Source organism: Cucurbita moschata, unplaced genomic scaffold (genome assembly GCF_002738365.1).
Source record: "Cucurbita moschata cultivar Rifu unplaced genomic scaffold, Cmos_1.0 Cmo_Scf00011, whole genome shotgun sequence".
In the NCBI taxonomy this organism is placed as follows: Eukaryota; Viridiplantae; Streptophyta; class Magnoliopsida; order Cucurbitales; family Cucurbitaceae; genus Cucurbita; species Cucurbita moschata.
In genome coordinates, this window is record NW_019268527.1 from 597459 (window position 1) to 612181 (window position 14723).

The 14723-nt window shown below is 35.3% G+C and overlaps 1 protein-coding gene across 1 annotated transcript; it reads left to right on the forward strand.

The window, feature by feature from the left end:
* Positions 1 to 124: 124 nt before the first annotated feature.
* LOC111449806 (C2 and GRAM domain-containing protein At1g03370-like) lies at positions 125 to 5946 on the forward strand. The gene is made up of 10 exons (XM_023089853.1): positions 125 to 280; positions 450 to 801; positions 942 to 2180; positions 2258 to 2440; positions 2542 to 2831; positions 2921 to 3037; positions 3139 to 3401; positions 4772 to 4943; positions 5041 to 5313; positions 5388 to 5946. Exons 2-10 carry the CDS (start codon positions 453 to 455, stop codon positions 5577 to 5579), a joined length of 3078 nt encoding a protein of 1025 aa, XP_022945621.1. The 5' UTR covers positions 125 to 280; positions 450 to 452; the 3' UTR covers positions 5580 to 5946.
* Positions 5947 to 14723: the final 8777 nt, after the last annotated feature.

The window sequence follows — 14723 nt, forward strand, 5'->3', positions numbered from 1 at the left end:
AAAAAAAAAAAAAAAAAAAAAAAAAAAAAAAAAAAAACAATAGAATTTTTGTCGCTCATTAGATTCAAAAAAACGAAAGTTTAAGAATAAAAGAAGAGAATGAATTTGGTTGGATAAAGAATTTGCAGAAGAAAAAGTTGGTTTGGTTGAATTGTTCGTGGATCGTCAATTTAAATAGGCGTGGAAATTGAATCCGATGACCGAAGTCAATGTTGGAGGGTCCATTTCTTATCTCCTCTCTCCAATCTGCATGTTTCGTTAAAGCAACAAACACAAAAAGGTATTTCCTCCATTTCCTTTCTTCTTCGAATTCATATTGTCATATTGTCATTGTTTCGTTTTCATTTTTCCATTTCGAGTTCTTCGTTCCGAGTATTAATCCATTTCATCTAGTTGCCAGAAAATCTTGTTTCTAAATGTAAAATTCTCTGTGTTCTTCTGGATAAAAGAATATGAAGATCACTGTTCGTGTAATCGAGGCTCGGAATTTACCTGCAACCGATCTAAATGGATCGAGTGATCCGTACGTTAGGTTGCAGCTTGGTCGGCAGAGGTTTAGAACCAAGGTGGTTAAGAAGACGTTAAATCCATCTTGGGGCGAAGAGTTTAGCTTCCGAGTGGATGATCTTGACGATGAACTCACTATCTCTATCTTGGACGAAGATAGGTATTTCAACGATGATTTTGTTGGACAGGTTAAGATTCCCATGTCGCGGGCATTTGATTTTGATAATGGATCGCTCGGCGCTACTTGGCATTCTGTTCATCCCAAAACCAAAAAATCCAAGCAGAAGGATTGTGGTATGTTGCATTCTCCATAGTTTTTCATTTCGATTTAGGTTTGCTATTGAAAAACGGGATTTCTCACGAATTTGTTTATGAGTTTAAGTTACTTTCATGTCTGTGATCCAATGTTGTGTTGTTTGTTCTAATTTTGGTAGGGGAAATCCTTCTTGCTATATGTTTTTCTCAGACCAATGCATTTGTAGATTTCAATATCAATGGTCATGTATCTTATCCAAAGACATCTAGTGATGAAATAATGGGTTCACCGTTGAGCTCTCATAGTGGCAAATCTAGCTCGCCGTCTCCAGTTAGGCAAACTGAGAATTCGGTGAAGGAACATAGATCTTCTCAACAGAAGACCTTTGCTGGTCGTATTGCTCAAATGTTTCATAAGAATGTAGATTCTGGTTCTTCCGTTCCGTCTCGAGCTACCGAACTGTCCGAGATATCTGCAATCGTTCCGTCTGAAATTTCGGAAGCTAGTTTAGAAGATCAATCCTCAAGTACTACATTTGATGAAGGAATAAGAGTAATGGAGTCGAAAGATCAAGAAACTGAAACACCATCGAATTTGCCAGGAATAATGGTGGATCAATTGTATGCTATTTCACCCTCTGACCTCAATTCTCTACTTTTTTCATCAGATTCGAGTTTTCTACGATCTTTGGCTGACCTTCAGGGAACTACAGAACTGCAACTTCAAAACTGGAAATTTGAGAATGGTGGTGAAATGTTAAAGAGATCAGTATCATATCTTAAGGCTCCAACGAAACTAATCAAAGCTGTCAAAGCATTTGAGGAACAAACGTACTTAAAAGCAGATGGAAAGGTTTATGCAGTTCTAGCTATTGTAAGCACTCCAGATGTAATGTATGGGAGCACTTTCAAAGTAGAGATACTTTACTGCATAACGCCTGGTCCAGAGCTTCCATCGGAAGAGAAATCTTCACGACTGGTAATTTCGTGGCAAATGAACTTTCTGCAGAGCACTATGATGAAAGGAATGATTGAGAATGGAGCCAGGCAAGGTATAAAGGACAATTTTGACCAATATTCTAGTTTGTTATCTCAGACTGTTCGTCCAGTTGATCAAAAGAATATTGGGTCAAATAAGGAACAGGTTTTGGCATCTTTGCAGGCACAGCCGCAGTCGACCTTTAAACTTGCTGTACAATATTTTGCTAATTGCTCTGTTGTGGTCACCACTTTTATGGCTTTGTACGTGCTTGTACACATTTTTCTAGCTGCACCTAGCACAATTCAGGGTCTCGAATTTGTAGGCCTCGACCTACCTGATTCAATAGGTGAATTCATTGTGTGTGGCGTCCTAGTTCTACAGGGAGAACGTGTTTTGGGGCAGATTTCCCGCTTCATGCAGGCCAGACTGCAAAAAGGTACTTTCAGTATATTGCATGATGCCATCAGTTTGTTCTTCTTGCTCTAGCTGACTACATAGCTTTCTTTATAATAGGGAGTGATCATGGAGTCAAAGCACAGGGAGATGGATGGTTACTCACGGTTGCTTTGATTGAAGGGTGTAGTTTAGCCGCAGTCGATTCAAGTGGGTTATCCGACCCTTATGTCGTGTTTACATGTAATGGGAAAACTAAAAGCAGCTCAATCAAGTTCCAGAAATCTGATCCTCAATGGAATGGTATGTTTAAGATGCTTGATATCTATTAGTTACATTTGATACAACCTTTTCTACAGATAGCTGATATGATTTAAGTTCTTATAGAAACATTTTTTTTCCAGAAATTTTTGAATTTGATGCAATGAACGAACCTCCTTCCGTATTGGGTGTTGAAGTTTATGATTTTGATGGGCCTTTCGATGAGGCTGCGTCTTTGGGATATGCTGAGATCAATTTTCTGAGGACCAGTATATCAGATTTAGCTGACATATGGGTACCTCTTCAGGGGAAGTTGGCTCAAACATGCCAATCCAAACTTCACTTGAGAATTTTCTTGGATAATACAAGAGGCAGCAATGTAAATGTTGTTAAAGAGTACTTAAGTAAAATGGAAAAAGAGGTTGGGAAAAAGGTACGCATCCTACTTCAGAATTTACATTCTTGACTCAATATCTCTCACTCCATTCATATACTAACAACTTTAGTTTAAACGAACTGCAGATCAGTTTGCGTTCTCCTCAATCAAACTCGACCTTTCAGAAACTATTTGGCCTTCCAGCTGAAGAATTTCTTATTAATGATTTTACCTGTCATTTGAAACGTAAAATGCCCATTCAGGTGGTACTTTAGAGGTTTTCTGGTTAATTGAATTTCATGTTTTTGTTTACTTTATGTTCATCCAGCAGGAGTTTCATCTAATAATTAGTTCCTGTGTCCAGGGTCGTATCTTTCTGTCAGCTAGAGTCATAGGCTTCCATGCAAATATATTTGGGCACAAAACCAAATTTTTCTTCCTTTGGGAGGACATTGAAGATATTCAAGTTGTTGCTCCTACTCTTTCATCAATGGGCAGTCCAATTATAGTTATAACGCTCCGAGCAGGTAGAGGTTTGGATGCCAGGAGTGGTGCAAAGACGTTAGATGAGGAAGGCAGGCTGAAGTTCCATTTCCATTCCTTTGTATCGTTTGGTGTAGCGCATAGGTAATTTCCTGCTCTCTTGCTAGTTCAGTGAATTTATCTATTTTTTTATTTATTTTGCTACTTGTTCTTACATAGCCGTTTCTTATTTTCTGGCTTCAAATGGGACTAAAAGGCCCTATTCTTCTTGAAAAGGCACACTTGTATTCTTTTCCAGACAAATTTTGTTCCCCTGTATTATCGAGCTTGTAGTTGTTTAGAGCCTTGGAAGATGCTTGTGGGGGCTTTATGTGATGCACATTTAGCTTGAGTTTGGTGGATAGTATAGAATTTTGTATTGAAGCCAGGGTAAAGTATTGCCGATTTATTCCTCCTTCAAAGTTCAATTTTCAAGTAGAGAGGAAGTGTTTTGTTCTCAAATATTTTTCCAATCGAGAATGGAGGCTTTGGACTGTGTGGGATGATGCAGTATATGGGATCCCATATCGGTTGGGGAGGAGAACGAAGCATTCTTTATAAACATATAGAAACTTCTTCCTAACAAACACGTTTTAAAAACCTTGAGGGGAAGGCCGAAAGGGAAAGGCCAAAGAGGACAATATCTGATAGCGGTAGGCTTGGGATGTTGATAATTTGGTAACTTTGGCCTTGAATTTATTGATATCAGTAGTTGCTTGTCTGCTATGTTAGATTTTACTTAATTAGTCTTGGCAGTCGTTTTATTTGTTTGTTTAGTGGCTTTAGGATTGGTTGTTTCGCCTAATTAGGTAGCAATTTGTAAGAAGGGACATTTATAAGTTTATTATTCTCCTCTATTTTGAACACTACGATAATGGATAAATATTCTTTTGGAGGAATCTTGAGATTTAGATGCTTAGTTGTTAGGCTGTACCAATTTTCTTTCCAAGAATGTTCTCGTCTCTGTCTAGAATGAGTGCAAGAGAGGTACCCTAGAAATTAGAATTCTAAAATCGGCTCCTATTGCATGCTCAAGATACGTGGGATAGATTGTTTTAAAGAAATGGGGTTAGAATCACGGACCTCCACAATGGTATGATATTATCCACTGAGCATAAACTCTCATGGCTTTGCTTTTGATTTCTCCAAAAAGCCGCATACTATTGGAGATGTATTCCTTACTTATGAACTCATAATCATTCTCTAATTAGCCAATATGGGACTCCCTCCCAACAATCCTCTCCTCGAACAAAGTGCACCATATAGTCTCTCCTGAGGCCTATGCAGCCCTCGAACAGCCTCCCCTTAATCAAGGCTCGACTCCTTTCTCTAGAGCCCTCGAACAAAGTGCACCATGTATTTGACACTTGAGTGGACCCTGCTATTGTTTCCTACCTTTAAGTTTTAGGAAAGCAATCTTCGAGTATTTGTATATAGGAACAAAGTTCCAAGAATAACTCTGAATTCATTTATAGGACAATCCTGGCTCTGTGGAGGGCTAAATCTTTGAGTCCGGAGCAGAAAGTGCAAATAGTCGAAGAAGAATCCGAAGCTAAAGGCTGCTCAGAAACTGAAGAAAATGGATCATGTTTGGGTCCCGGTGAAATCAGTATGTCTGAGGTTCTCTCATCCATTCTATCTGTTCCTGTAAGCTCTATCCCTCTTTCTGTTCATTTTACGCATATAAACTTGGGAAGTGCGGCGTTTATTTTACGTTACATTATTTCTGTGGTGTTTCTTCCAGACCAACTTTGCTATGGAGCTATTCAATGGGGCTGAGTTAGAACGCAAAGTTATGGAGAAAGCTGGTTGTCTTAATTATTCATTTACTCCATGGGAATCAGAGAAGGAGAATGTTTATGAGAGGCAAATATATTACATATTTGACAAACGTATCTCCCATTACCGAGTGGAAGTCACAAGTGCTCAGCAAAGACACTCGCTTTCCAATAGAAATGGTTGGCTCGTTGAAGAGGTCTTGACACTTCATGGAGTTCCTCTTGGTGACTACTTCAATGTATGAACATTGTGTAATGCCGTTTTTTTACTTCCCTTAAACTGTTTGCGCTCATTGATTATCTTCTCGTGCAGGTCCACCTTAGATATCAAATTGAGGATTTACCTTCCAAGTTGAAGGGGTGTAGCATTCTAGTATCCTTTGGAATGGCCTGGCAGAAAAGAACTAAGCATCAGAAAAGGATTACCAAAAACATCCTAAAAAATCTACAAGATCGTCTAAAAGTCACTTTTGGACTCATTGAGAATGAATCTGCTACAAGATAGCGTGTTGGGATTCCATGTATTGCTATCGAGATTTACTCGTGCATTGGGGAGCTGGTGCTTTGATGATATAGGTGACATTCCGCTATTTTCAGCTTACATCTAACTGTTCTACGTTACCAGTGTTTCTTAGATAGATGAGAATGGCATAGGTATTTCTGATTGAGTGTTAGCCCTGACATGGCCACTGTCACATTCTTTGTTCATTAGTTTATATACCCTTTAGGTTGCTCATTAGTTTATAACTATAGGTTTTTGGAATTGCACATTCCTTGGCTCGACCTAGTAGGTGTTATTAGTAACGCCGAATCATCATGTTGAAATCTCATGTTGGTTTTATGGTGTATGAGATACAAATGCTGATTTGATGTACAAAAACGTGCATGACTTAACAATATAATATTAGTTCAATTTTTTTATTCACGAACTTTGAGTCATTTCCATATGATTCTTGTTGCTCTGCGATTTATTAAAATCCATGAGTTGATAGTACATCGACTCTTAGGTGGGGTAGTTATGTTGTGACAACACAATGAATAATGTGTTCTTATCCTCTCGTGTTATTTGCGTCTTTTATTTTGCAAGATTTGATTCATTTCAATGTGGATACAAACTACTATTAGTGAATGAGAAGCTTAGATATGAATCAAGGAATCAGCTTAAGTATATTTTCTTCTATTGACTACGGACTAATGGTGACCGCCTAATTTGACCTTATCTCAAAAGAAAGAGGGTCTAACAAGCATGAGGTAGCACGTTGCTCTCGTCCATTCTTTGTTCATTATTGACCATGGACTTATTTCTTACCATGATCCATCCTGATTTTAATGGATGAGACATATATAACATATCAAGGCTTATTATCATTAGTATATTGGGTGAAATATGTCTACATTGAGAGTAACTTTTTTTTTTTTTTTTTCGAACTATTAGACTCTTAAATTGTAATTTTCTTTTTTAAGATTATTGCTTTTACAAGTCATACAAGAATTTGAATTCCAAACAAATAGAAAAGCACTTGAAAACGAGTCCACTCCTCCCTATAAACATACAAAAAGTCCAAACATTTCTCCTCACTGTAAACATACAAAAAGTCAGGCTGCTAATAAGGGACGTTTTACTCACCTCTAGTGTGAGTCATTATGAACTAATTTTGTGTTTACAAGAATGTGTTTACAATGAAAAGATATTCGTCATTTAAATTTCTTTACTCTAGTATAAATAGGAATGCAATGCCAAGTTCGAGTTCAATACGTGCATTCTTCCTACTTATGAGTTTGAATAAGTCTTTAGAATAGAATAAATCTCACAATTTTATGACAGGTGAAGCATTCAATAGTAGATTTGTTAAAATTTGTCCTTTCTTGTTCTCGACCCCATTCTCTATATCTGTCATGACCTCTTCCTCCACTTTCAAATCATGTTTCTCTTCTCAACGAAACATATTTTGCTTATGCATTAATAAACTGCTTTGTAATTCATCTATGGATATATTGCTAGTGTCTTGGGCCTCCTCAATTGACTGAAGAGACTGCATAATTGAATTTTGGAGTCTAAAGGGCATATTTTTCACTACTTTGATATCACTTTTCTTTTCACCCTTAGCATTCATCTTGGTCGCAATTGTACGTTTAAAATAGTCGTTCACAATCTCTCCTGCATTTATGTGGAGTGTTTCAAATTCTTTCCTCGGAGCCTGTAATTGAGCCCATTTAACCCGAATTAACCCTTGATGTTTTTTCTTTATAGAGTTTCATATATCCTCGAACATGTCTTTCTTGAGAATCATTTCAATTATGGAACAATCCAATGCCCGAAGAAGACAATTCTCTGCTTTCATGTCCTCGAGCTTCTACTTGTTGATGCTGTTGCACCTCTCTCGGTGGTGTCGTTTCATAAGGTGCAACTAGGATTCCTATTTCCACTAAACTCCAATATTTCTTTTAATGTATAAAATTCTCTATCACCGTTTGTCCATTGCCCAATATTCTTAGTGACTATCAAGCGTAGGAATTAAAGGTTGCACAAACGTATTTTATGTTACCATCACTCTTTTAAATTTTAGCTAACTACAATTAGGCTTTATTAGGCTATGATATAACAATGTTAGGGCCATCACTCTTTGAATTTCAGCCATCGGCAGCTAAGCTTTACTAGGCATATGACAAGCTTTGACACCACAATGTTATAATAGATCCTATAAATTGAAAACTAATTAAATTACAATAATTTAAATCCAAGACATATCTTAATAAGAGGTGTACATAAGTTGGGTTGGGAAGAGTTCTTGGACCAACTTAAAATTTTGGGTAAGTTGGGCTAGTAAAACGAGAATCCCAAATAGACTTCCCAATTAATCCAACTCAACCGATTGGGTTGGTTTGTTGCATTGTTTTTTTAGTTAGTTTAAAATTTTTACTTATGTAACGTGTATGTTACATTAATGACTAAAATATCATAAAACTCAAATATCAAATATTCACAAGTCACAATACATCACTAGCATTTGTTACCACATAAAATATTACTAATATTCATAATAATATTAAAAGTAGTAAGGTAGAGTTGGATTGGGTTGTAACCCTATTTTTAAGTTCCGACAAAAAGAAAAAAAAAATGTCAACTAGCAAACTGACCAGATTTTTTTTATTTTCGAATAATTCAACCCAACCCAACCAACCTTTATCGAGTCATATGAACATCCCTAGTTTTAGTCTCGAGTCATTTGAACATCCCTAGTTTTAGTCTTCAAGTTCTTTTCGTTGGTTTTACAACATTATATTGTTACACATAACAAAAGTTGCGTAATCACTTGGTGTCGTGGTGTCAGTCTAACACACTCAAGACCACACACTCGAGACCTTCCATTCAAATTGAACCAATGCCAATAATTTAATTTTTACTCTCTTTATATTAAGACAGATAGATATATATATATATATATATATTAAGAAAACTACCACACAATAATAAAAAAGTAACAAAAAAAAAATTATATATATAAAACACATAAATAAGTTAATTTTTAATGAATATAAAAAATAATTGTATGGCAAAATTATATTATATCTTTGATATTTATGTATTTGTTGTACATGTTTGATGCTTATGCTTGTGTGTCCATGTATGATTGGATTCTTGGATAACTTAATGTTAAATCTATTATCACGTAACATAGTGATATACTTTTTTTGAAAATGACCAAAAATTTTTAATACTCTCCTCATCCACACCCCTTGACAAGCACGAGAAGAAGCTGCCACAAACTCTACTTCAATAGTGGATAAAGGAACTGTATGTCTTTCATTGAGTGGAAACACATCACCAAAAGTGTATATGACAATGCTTGTAAATCATTTGGTGTCGTGGTGCAGTTGGTTATCACGTTAGTCTAACATACTGAAGGTCTTTGATCTCTCCAAAGAAAACATAATCTCAATCACATCAATAAAGAAAAGACAAAGACCATCAATAATCATCTATAACAATTCATAACTAAATAATAATTTTTTTAAAAAGTCGAAAGAAAGACTATTAATCAATAACAAGTTTTATCCAAAGAAAAGACTATTAATAATACAGGTCTATATGGTACAGATTCGGTTGGGTTGAGTTGAAGATTTTTTTGTTGGACCAATCCAAAAATTCGAGTCCATTGTATTGGTAACCCAACCCTCTATTTTCGTATTGTTCCAAAAACAACTAAAAAAATTTAATTTGTATCACCTAAAATGCTAAAACATTTTCCACCTATATAACCTTCTAGTTTAAGAGTATCAAATCATCTATTACGTTGTATTATCACCCATAAATAATGTAAACAATATGCAATGAATTAATTCCAAAGTTACTACATCTAATTAATTTATCTACGTTCACAATATATAATCATTCCACAAAATGCCTGCAAATTGAAAAGTATTAATTTATCTACGCAAATTGAAAAGTATCCAACTCTCCATTGCATTCTTAATTCTTGATGCAAGCTCTTGGGAGCTAGTTACCGTCTTCCTAGAAAAAGTATCCAATCAATTCCAAAGACATGTCATGTTATAAAATTAGTTCTTGAAAAGAAAAATAGCATCTTAAAAAATAAAATATAAATTATGATATTGAGTATCTATCACAAATAGACAATAAATAGATTTGGAACAAATCTCCAAAACTTTCTACTGTCCAATTTTAGAAAAAATTTCTAAAGTTGTTAAAGAAGAACTAATGATAATGATTTTCTACCAATCTATATATATCAAGTTTCGCTGTAAAAAAAAAAACTCTTAAAAAAATCAAGAATCCTTCCATCTACTCAAGGCTGATTCATAAGCCGTAGTTGACATTGGAACAGACAAAATGTAACGACCCTAAATTTTCACATACTCAGAGTCGCTACTAACGTCTCATGCTCATCTATAAAGCAAAAATATAACTCTTACATGAACATAATTGATAACGAAAATTTCAAAAAAACTTTTAAAAAACTTTTCTCTGAAAACACAGTCATGGTCTTACGTGTTTAAATATGAAATACTTAAATTTAGAGAAAACAAAAACAAATACAAAATAAACACAGCCATGGTCTTACGTGTTTAAATATAAAATACTTAAATTTAGAGAAAACAAAAACAAATACAAAATAATTTAAAACAATGAAATGCAAAACAACCTATTCTAACTTAAGACTAGAAATTTAAATATGAGTCTACCCTATGCACGTGCCACAGTCTCTGCTCGCGATGCCGCCGTCCTCCGTACAAGTGCACCTTGCCTTTACCTGAAAAATGATGTGGCACACGGCCTGAGTATTTCAAAGAATACTCAGTAAGTTGCCCCACTATAGGGGGTCATGCAAATGCAAACACATGCAATCATGATTTAGGGACCTATCTCTAATCATCTTAGGGGTGGCCTCCAGTCTCGGATAAATTGGATGTGTAGTACTTCCCTACACACGACTCACACGTGCGAGTGTGAATCCCCAGGGCGCTCGCACACCCCCTGGACCCTCTGGTCAAGCTAATCTGTAGCGACGTCCGGAGGTCAGCGGAACCCCATAGTGTCATGCGCCTCATGAACACCCTCATCTATGTGCATTCGCACCTATGCGCATTCGCGCTCATCATATGGTGCGCATCCGCACTCATCATCTCTAGGGGAAGTAGCCCTATGCTTATGAACATACAATATGCATGAGGTCCCTCTAAATCCATCATAATGTCTCTTCTGACACAACCCTCTAGTCTCATCTCTTTGTTACTCTAGGTAACACATACTCGTGGATATTTATATTAATATCATTTTCACGCTCTTAGGGTTGTGTCCTATGTCGATCTAACGACATGATGCAATATGACACTCATTATCATATAGCATGCTCAATATGGAAACATCATCATATTAAGGTAAACGTCACGCAATCATCATACTCATCATATTGCCACAAAGTGCATCAAACATATCAAGTACGACATTCATCAATATATATATATATACTGAGCACATCATCAGGTATCATAACCCACACATCATCATAAGTCATACATCATCATAAGTCATACATCATACATCATCATAAGTCATATACCGTATCGTACGACATAGTTCATACATCATCATAACTCATACAATTTTTAGCCTATCCTATAGTAAGGCCACTTACCTGATTAGCTTATACGGTTGTCACCAATTTATCTTTAACGAAAGTTCGATTTTTTCCTTTGTATCCAAGCCAACCTATAAGAATCCATGGCATCAATCTCATGTTAAATTCTCTAACTCTTACAATGGTTCATGTGCTAAACTTCATACGAGCATTAAAGACTTTGCATAGATAAAATCTTGGAACGATTCTATTTATATTAAGATTTCATTTTCTATTTTTTATTTCGATTGACTTCTCTCTTGTCTTTTGATATTCTTTCTTTACTCTGCTTTTTCTCCCAATTGTTTGTTCAAGACATATTCTTGACCAATTTTTTTTTAATCGATTCTTACTTAATCATATTGTTGGTCGATTCGGATCCATTCTTACTCCCAACTCTTCCCTTTTGTTTTTCTCTTCCACTGTATTTTTTTTTTCTTTTGATTTTCTATTCTGGCTTCTCTGTATTTTCTTCCCTGCCTTTTCTATTTTTTTTACTCTGTATGCTTTCTCTGTATTTTCTCTTTTACTTCTTTCCTGCTCTATATTTTCTCTTTACTTCCTGCTCTTTATTTATTTATTTTTTCTTTTCCTTGCATTTCTACTTCTCTCTTTTTCCTGCTCTGTATTTTCTTTTATTCTATTGACAAATATTTGCCTCATCTATTCTAGTTATTTTTCTATGACCTAACATCATAACCAAAAATCTAAATAACTGAGCAAAAGAACCAGTGATCTAATTCTGAATAATTAGACAAACGAAAAGGAAATCTGATCTGGATAAATGAAAAAGAGATCTGAAAAAGAGATCAAAGATCTGAAACATGACTTACCGTAATAACGACAAGATCTCTCTCCACCAATTAAATCTCCAGCTCTCCTGGAGAATCAATCTAGTTGTTTGTATTTTTTTTTTCTTCATTGTAGGAACCACCAATGCTCCAGTATTCTGATTTGGGATATTGACTGATGAATTGGTTGAGGAGAGATAGTTGGGAGAGGAAGGAGGGGTTAGTGGAGAGTAGTTTATGGAAAATTATTATTTTAATTATTAAAATTAAATTTTTTTTTGGGTCGTTACACAAAATATCTTGAGCAATTTTTTTTTATAAAATTCTATATTTAAACTCATTTGCTTTCCACTTGCCAAAACATCAAAATTATCATCAAGTGATTTTTATAAAATTCTATATTTAAATTCATTTGCTTTCTACGGTGCCAAAACATCAAAAAAAAAATTATCATCAAGTAATTTAGTAGGTATTTTTTTAACTCTAGTGGATTTTGCTGATTTAGTAGGTAAGATAAATATAAATCCACATCATTCTTCAACTCTAGTGGATTTTGCTCTTGTCTTCTTCGTTTGTATTTGATAATATTAATATTGATCCACTTAAATTCACTTTATCAACTGTGTCCATACTCATGGAATTAGATTGATCCACTCAAATTTACTTTATCAACTGTGTCCATACTCATAGAATTAGAAGTGAATCTTGATTCAGATTGACGACGATCTTGAACATTATCATAAAACTTGTAGTAATCATACAAATGAATTAAATAATTCTTTATGCTATCCATCATCACTTTAACCATAGCATCGTCATAAATATTCAAAAAAACAAAATGATATGTAACACAATTTGTAACGAGGATCGAGTACCATTCCTATGTATTAATTCTTTTAATTGAGCCACAATATTTGTCCTATTTAACTTTCATATTTGAACTCAATTTTCAACGCATGGTCAAGTATCAAATAAGTGAAATTCCATGAGTGGTCGCATCCAAACAAGTATTTTACCTTCAATTTTTTTCTTTGTTTAACACAATCTTTAAATTTTTTCAATCTCCTGGAGGATGATCTAACATACCTCACCACTTTGCGAACACTAGAAATGGAGTCATGCATTTGTTTAAGCTATTCATTCACAATCAAGTTAATTATGTGGCACAACACCTCATGTGTAATATTTCTCCATCTAAGACAAATGAAATAGCTATATCATTATAACTTGCATGATCAACTGTGATAGAGAAAGTCTTATCGATTCCTCGTCTCTAATAAACAACTCTCAATAATCTTGCCAATAGTCTTGAGAATTCTTTTATGCAAATTTCATTCAGAATCAATAAAACTGATTACATGTAATTAATTTTTTGGAATGAAGTTCATGTATTAGTGGTAAGACAAATCCTCTTAGAATGATTGACTAAAAAATCTTTTAACTTCTTTTTTTTTTTCCTTCCAAATAAAGTTGAAATATATCTCTAGGAATCATTACTCTTGACGAAGGTTCGACACAACTTCCATAAAATCTCCAATCCTCATTTGTTCAAAGTCTCCCTTGCTTGTTGCTCTCTCCAAGCTTCCAATTTTATTTTTATTCATCTTATTCTTGGGAGAGATTTTTTTATTGTATTGTGAGTAAATAGTTGTGAGTGCTTCAAATGTTAAATCTAGTCTTTGAGAGAGTTGTGGTGTGTTACTACCAAATTTAAATGCTTATATCGGTTTGATCCTGCGCCGTGGAAAGGATTGAGTTTGCTCTTGAACTCGTAAAAAGAGCCGTGTAGTGGTATGACTCTGATCCGTGGAAAGGATCAAGAAAGTTCTTTATTCAAATTCCCAAGAGGTGCTTGGGGAGTGGAGTAGGTCGTGTTTGACCGAATCACTATAAAACTATGGTGTCATATTTTCTAACTCTTTCCTATTTAATTTCAAAATTATTATTGTGATTTATTGCATGTTTTAGTTGATTATTGTTTTGACTTGAATTATTTTGTTCGAGTAATTATCATCTTCTACTTATTTGTAAAAGTTTCATAATTAGAAAAATTAATCACGTTTAAATACTTTTATCGTTAAAACCATATTCACCCCTCTAGGGTTGCCATACCAATCCGACCGATGCCATCTAGCCATAAATAATGGAGATGCAAACATGGAGATACAGCCAATTCAACCCATAGAGTGCATAGATGCATAGACATGTATGCCATCTAGCCATAAATAATGGAGATGCAAACATGCAGATACAGCCAAGCCAAGCCAACCCATAGAGTGCATAGATGCATAGACATGTAGATGTGCAAATACAGCCAACAAGCCAAGCCACAGAGATGCAGAGACATGTAAATATGCATATACAACCAAGCCAAGCCACAGAGTGTAGAGATGCAGAAATGCTTACCACTTCAGTTACCCACTCAAAGTTGAATCTGAGATATCGAGAGACCGACTGTGGAGTGCCAAAGACGAGGAGAGATCGAGATCGAGATTAAGAAACAGAGAGGAGAGTCGAGATTAAAGTCTGAGAATGAGAGACTGTGACTATGAGAGCTTGAGAGCGAAAGACAGAGAGACTATGAAAATGAAAGATTGGGAAAGAAGTAAAGAGTAAGAGGTTAGGGAAGTTGAGTCCGAGAGACAAAAGTGTCGGACTCATGGTCAAACGGCAGACGCTAGATGCTATTAGAGAGAGATAGTACGGTGGCGAATGGTA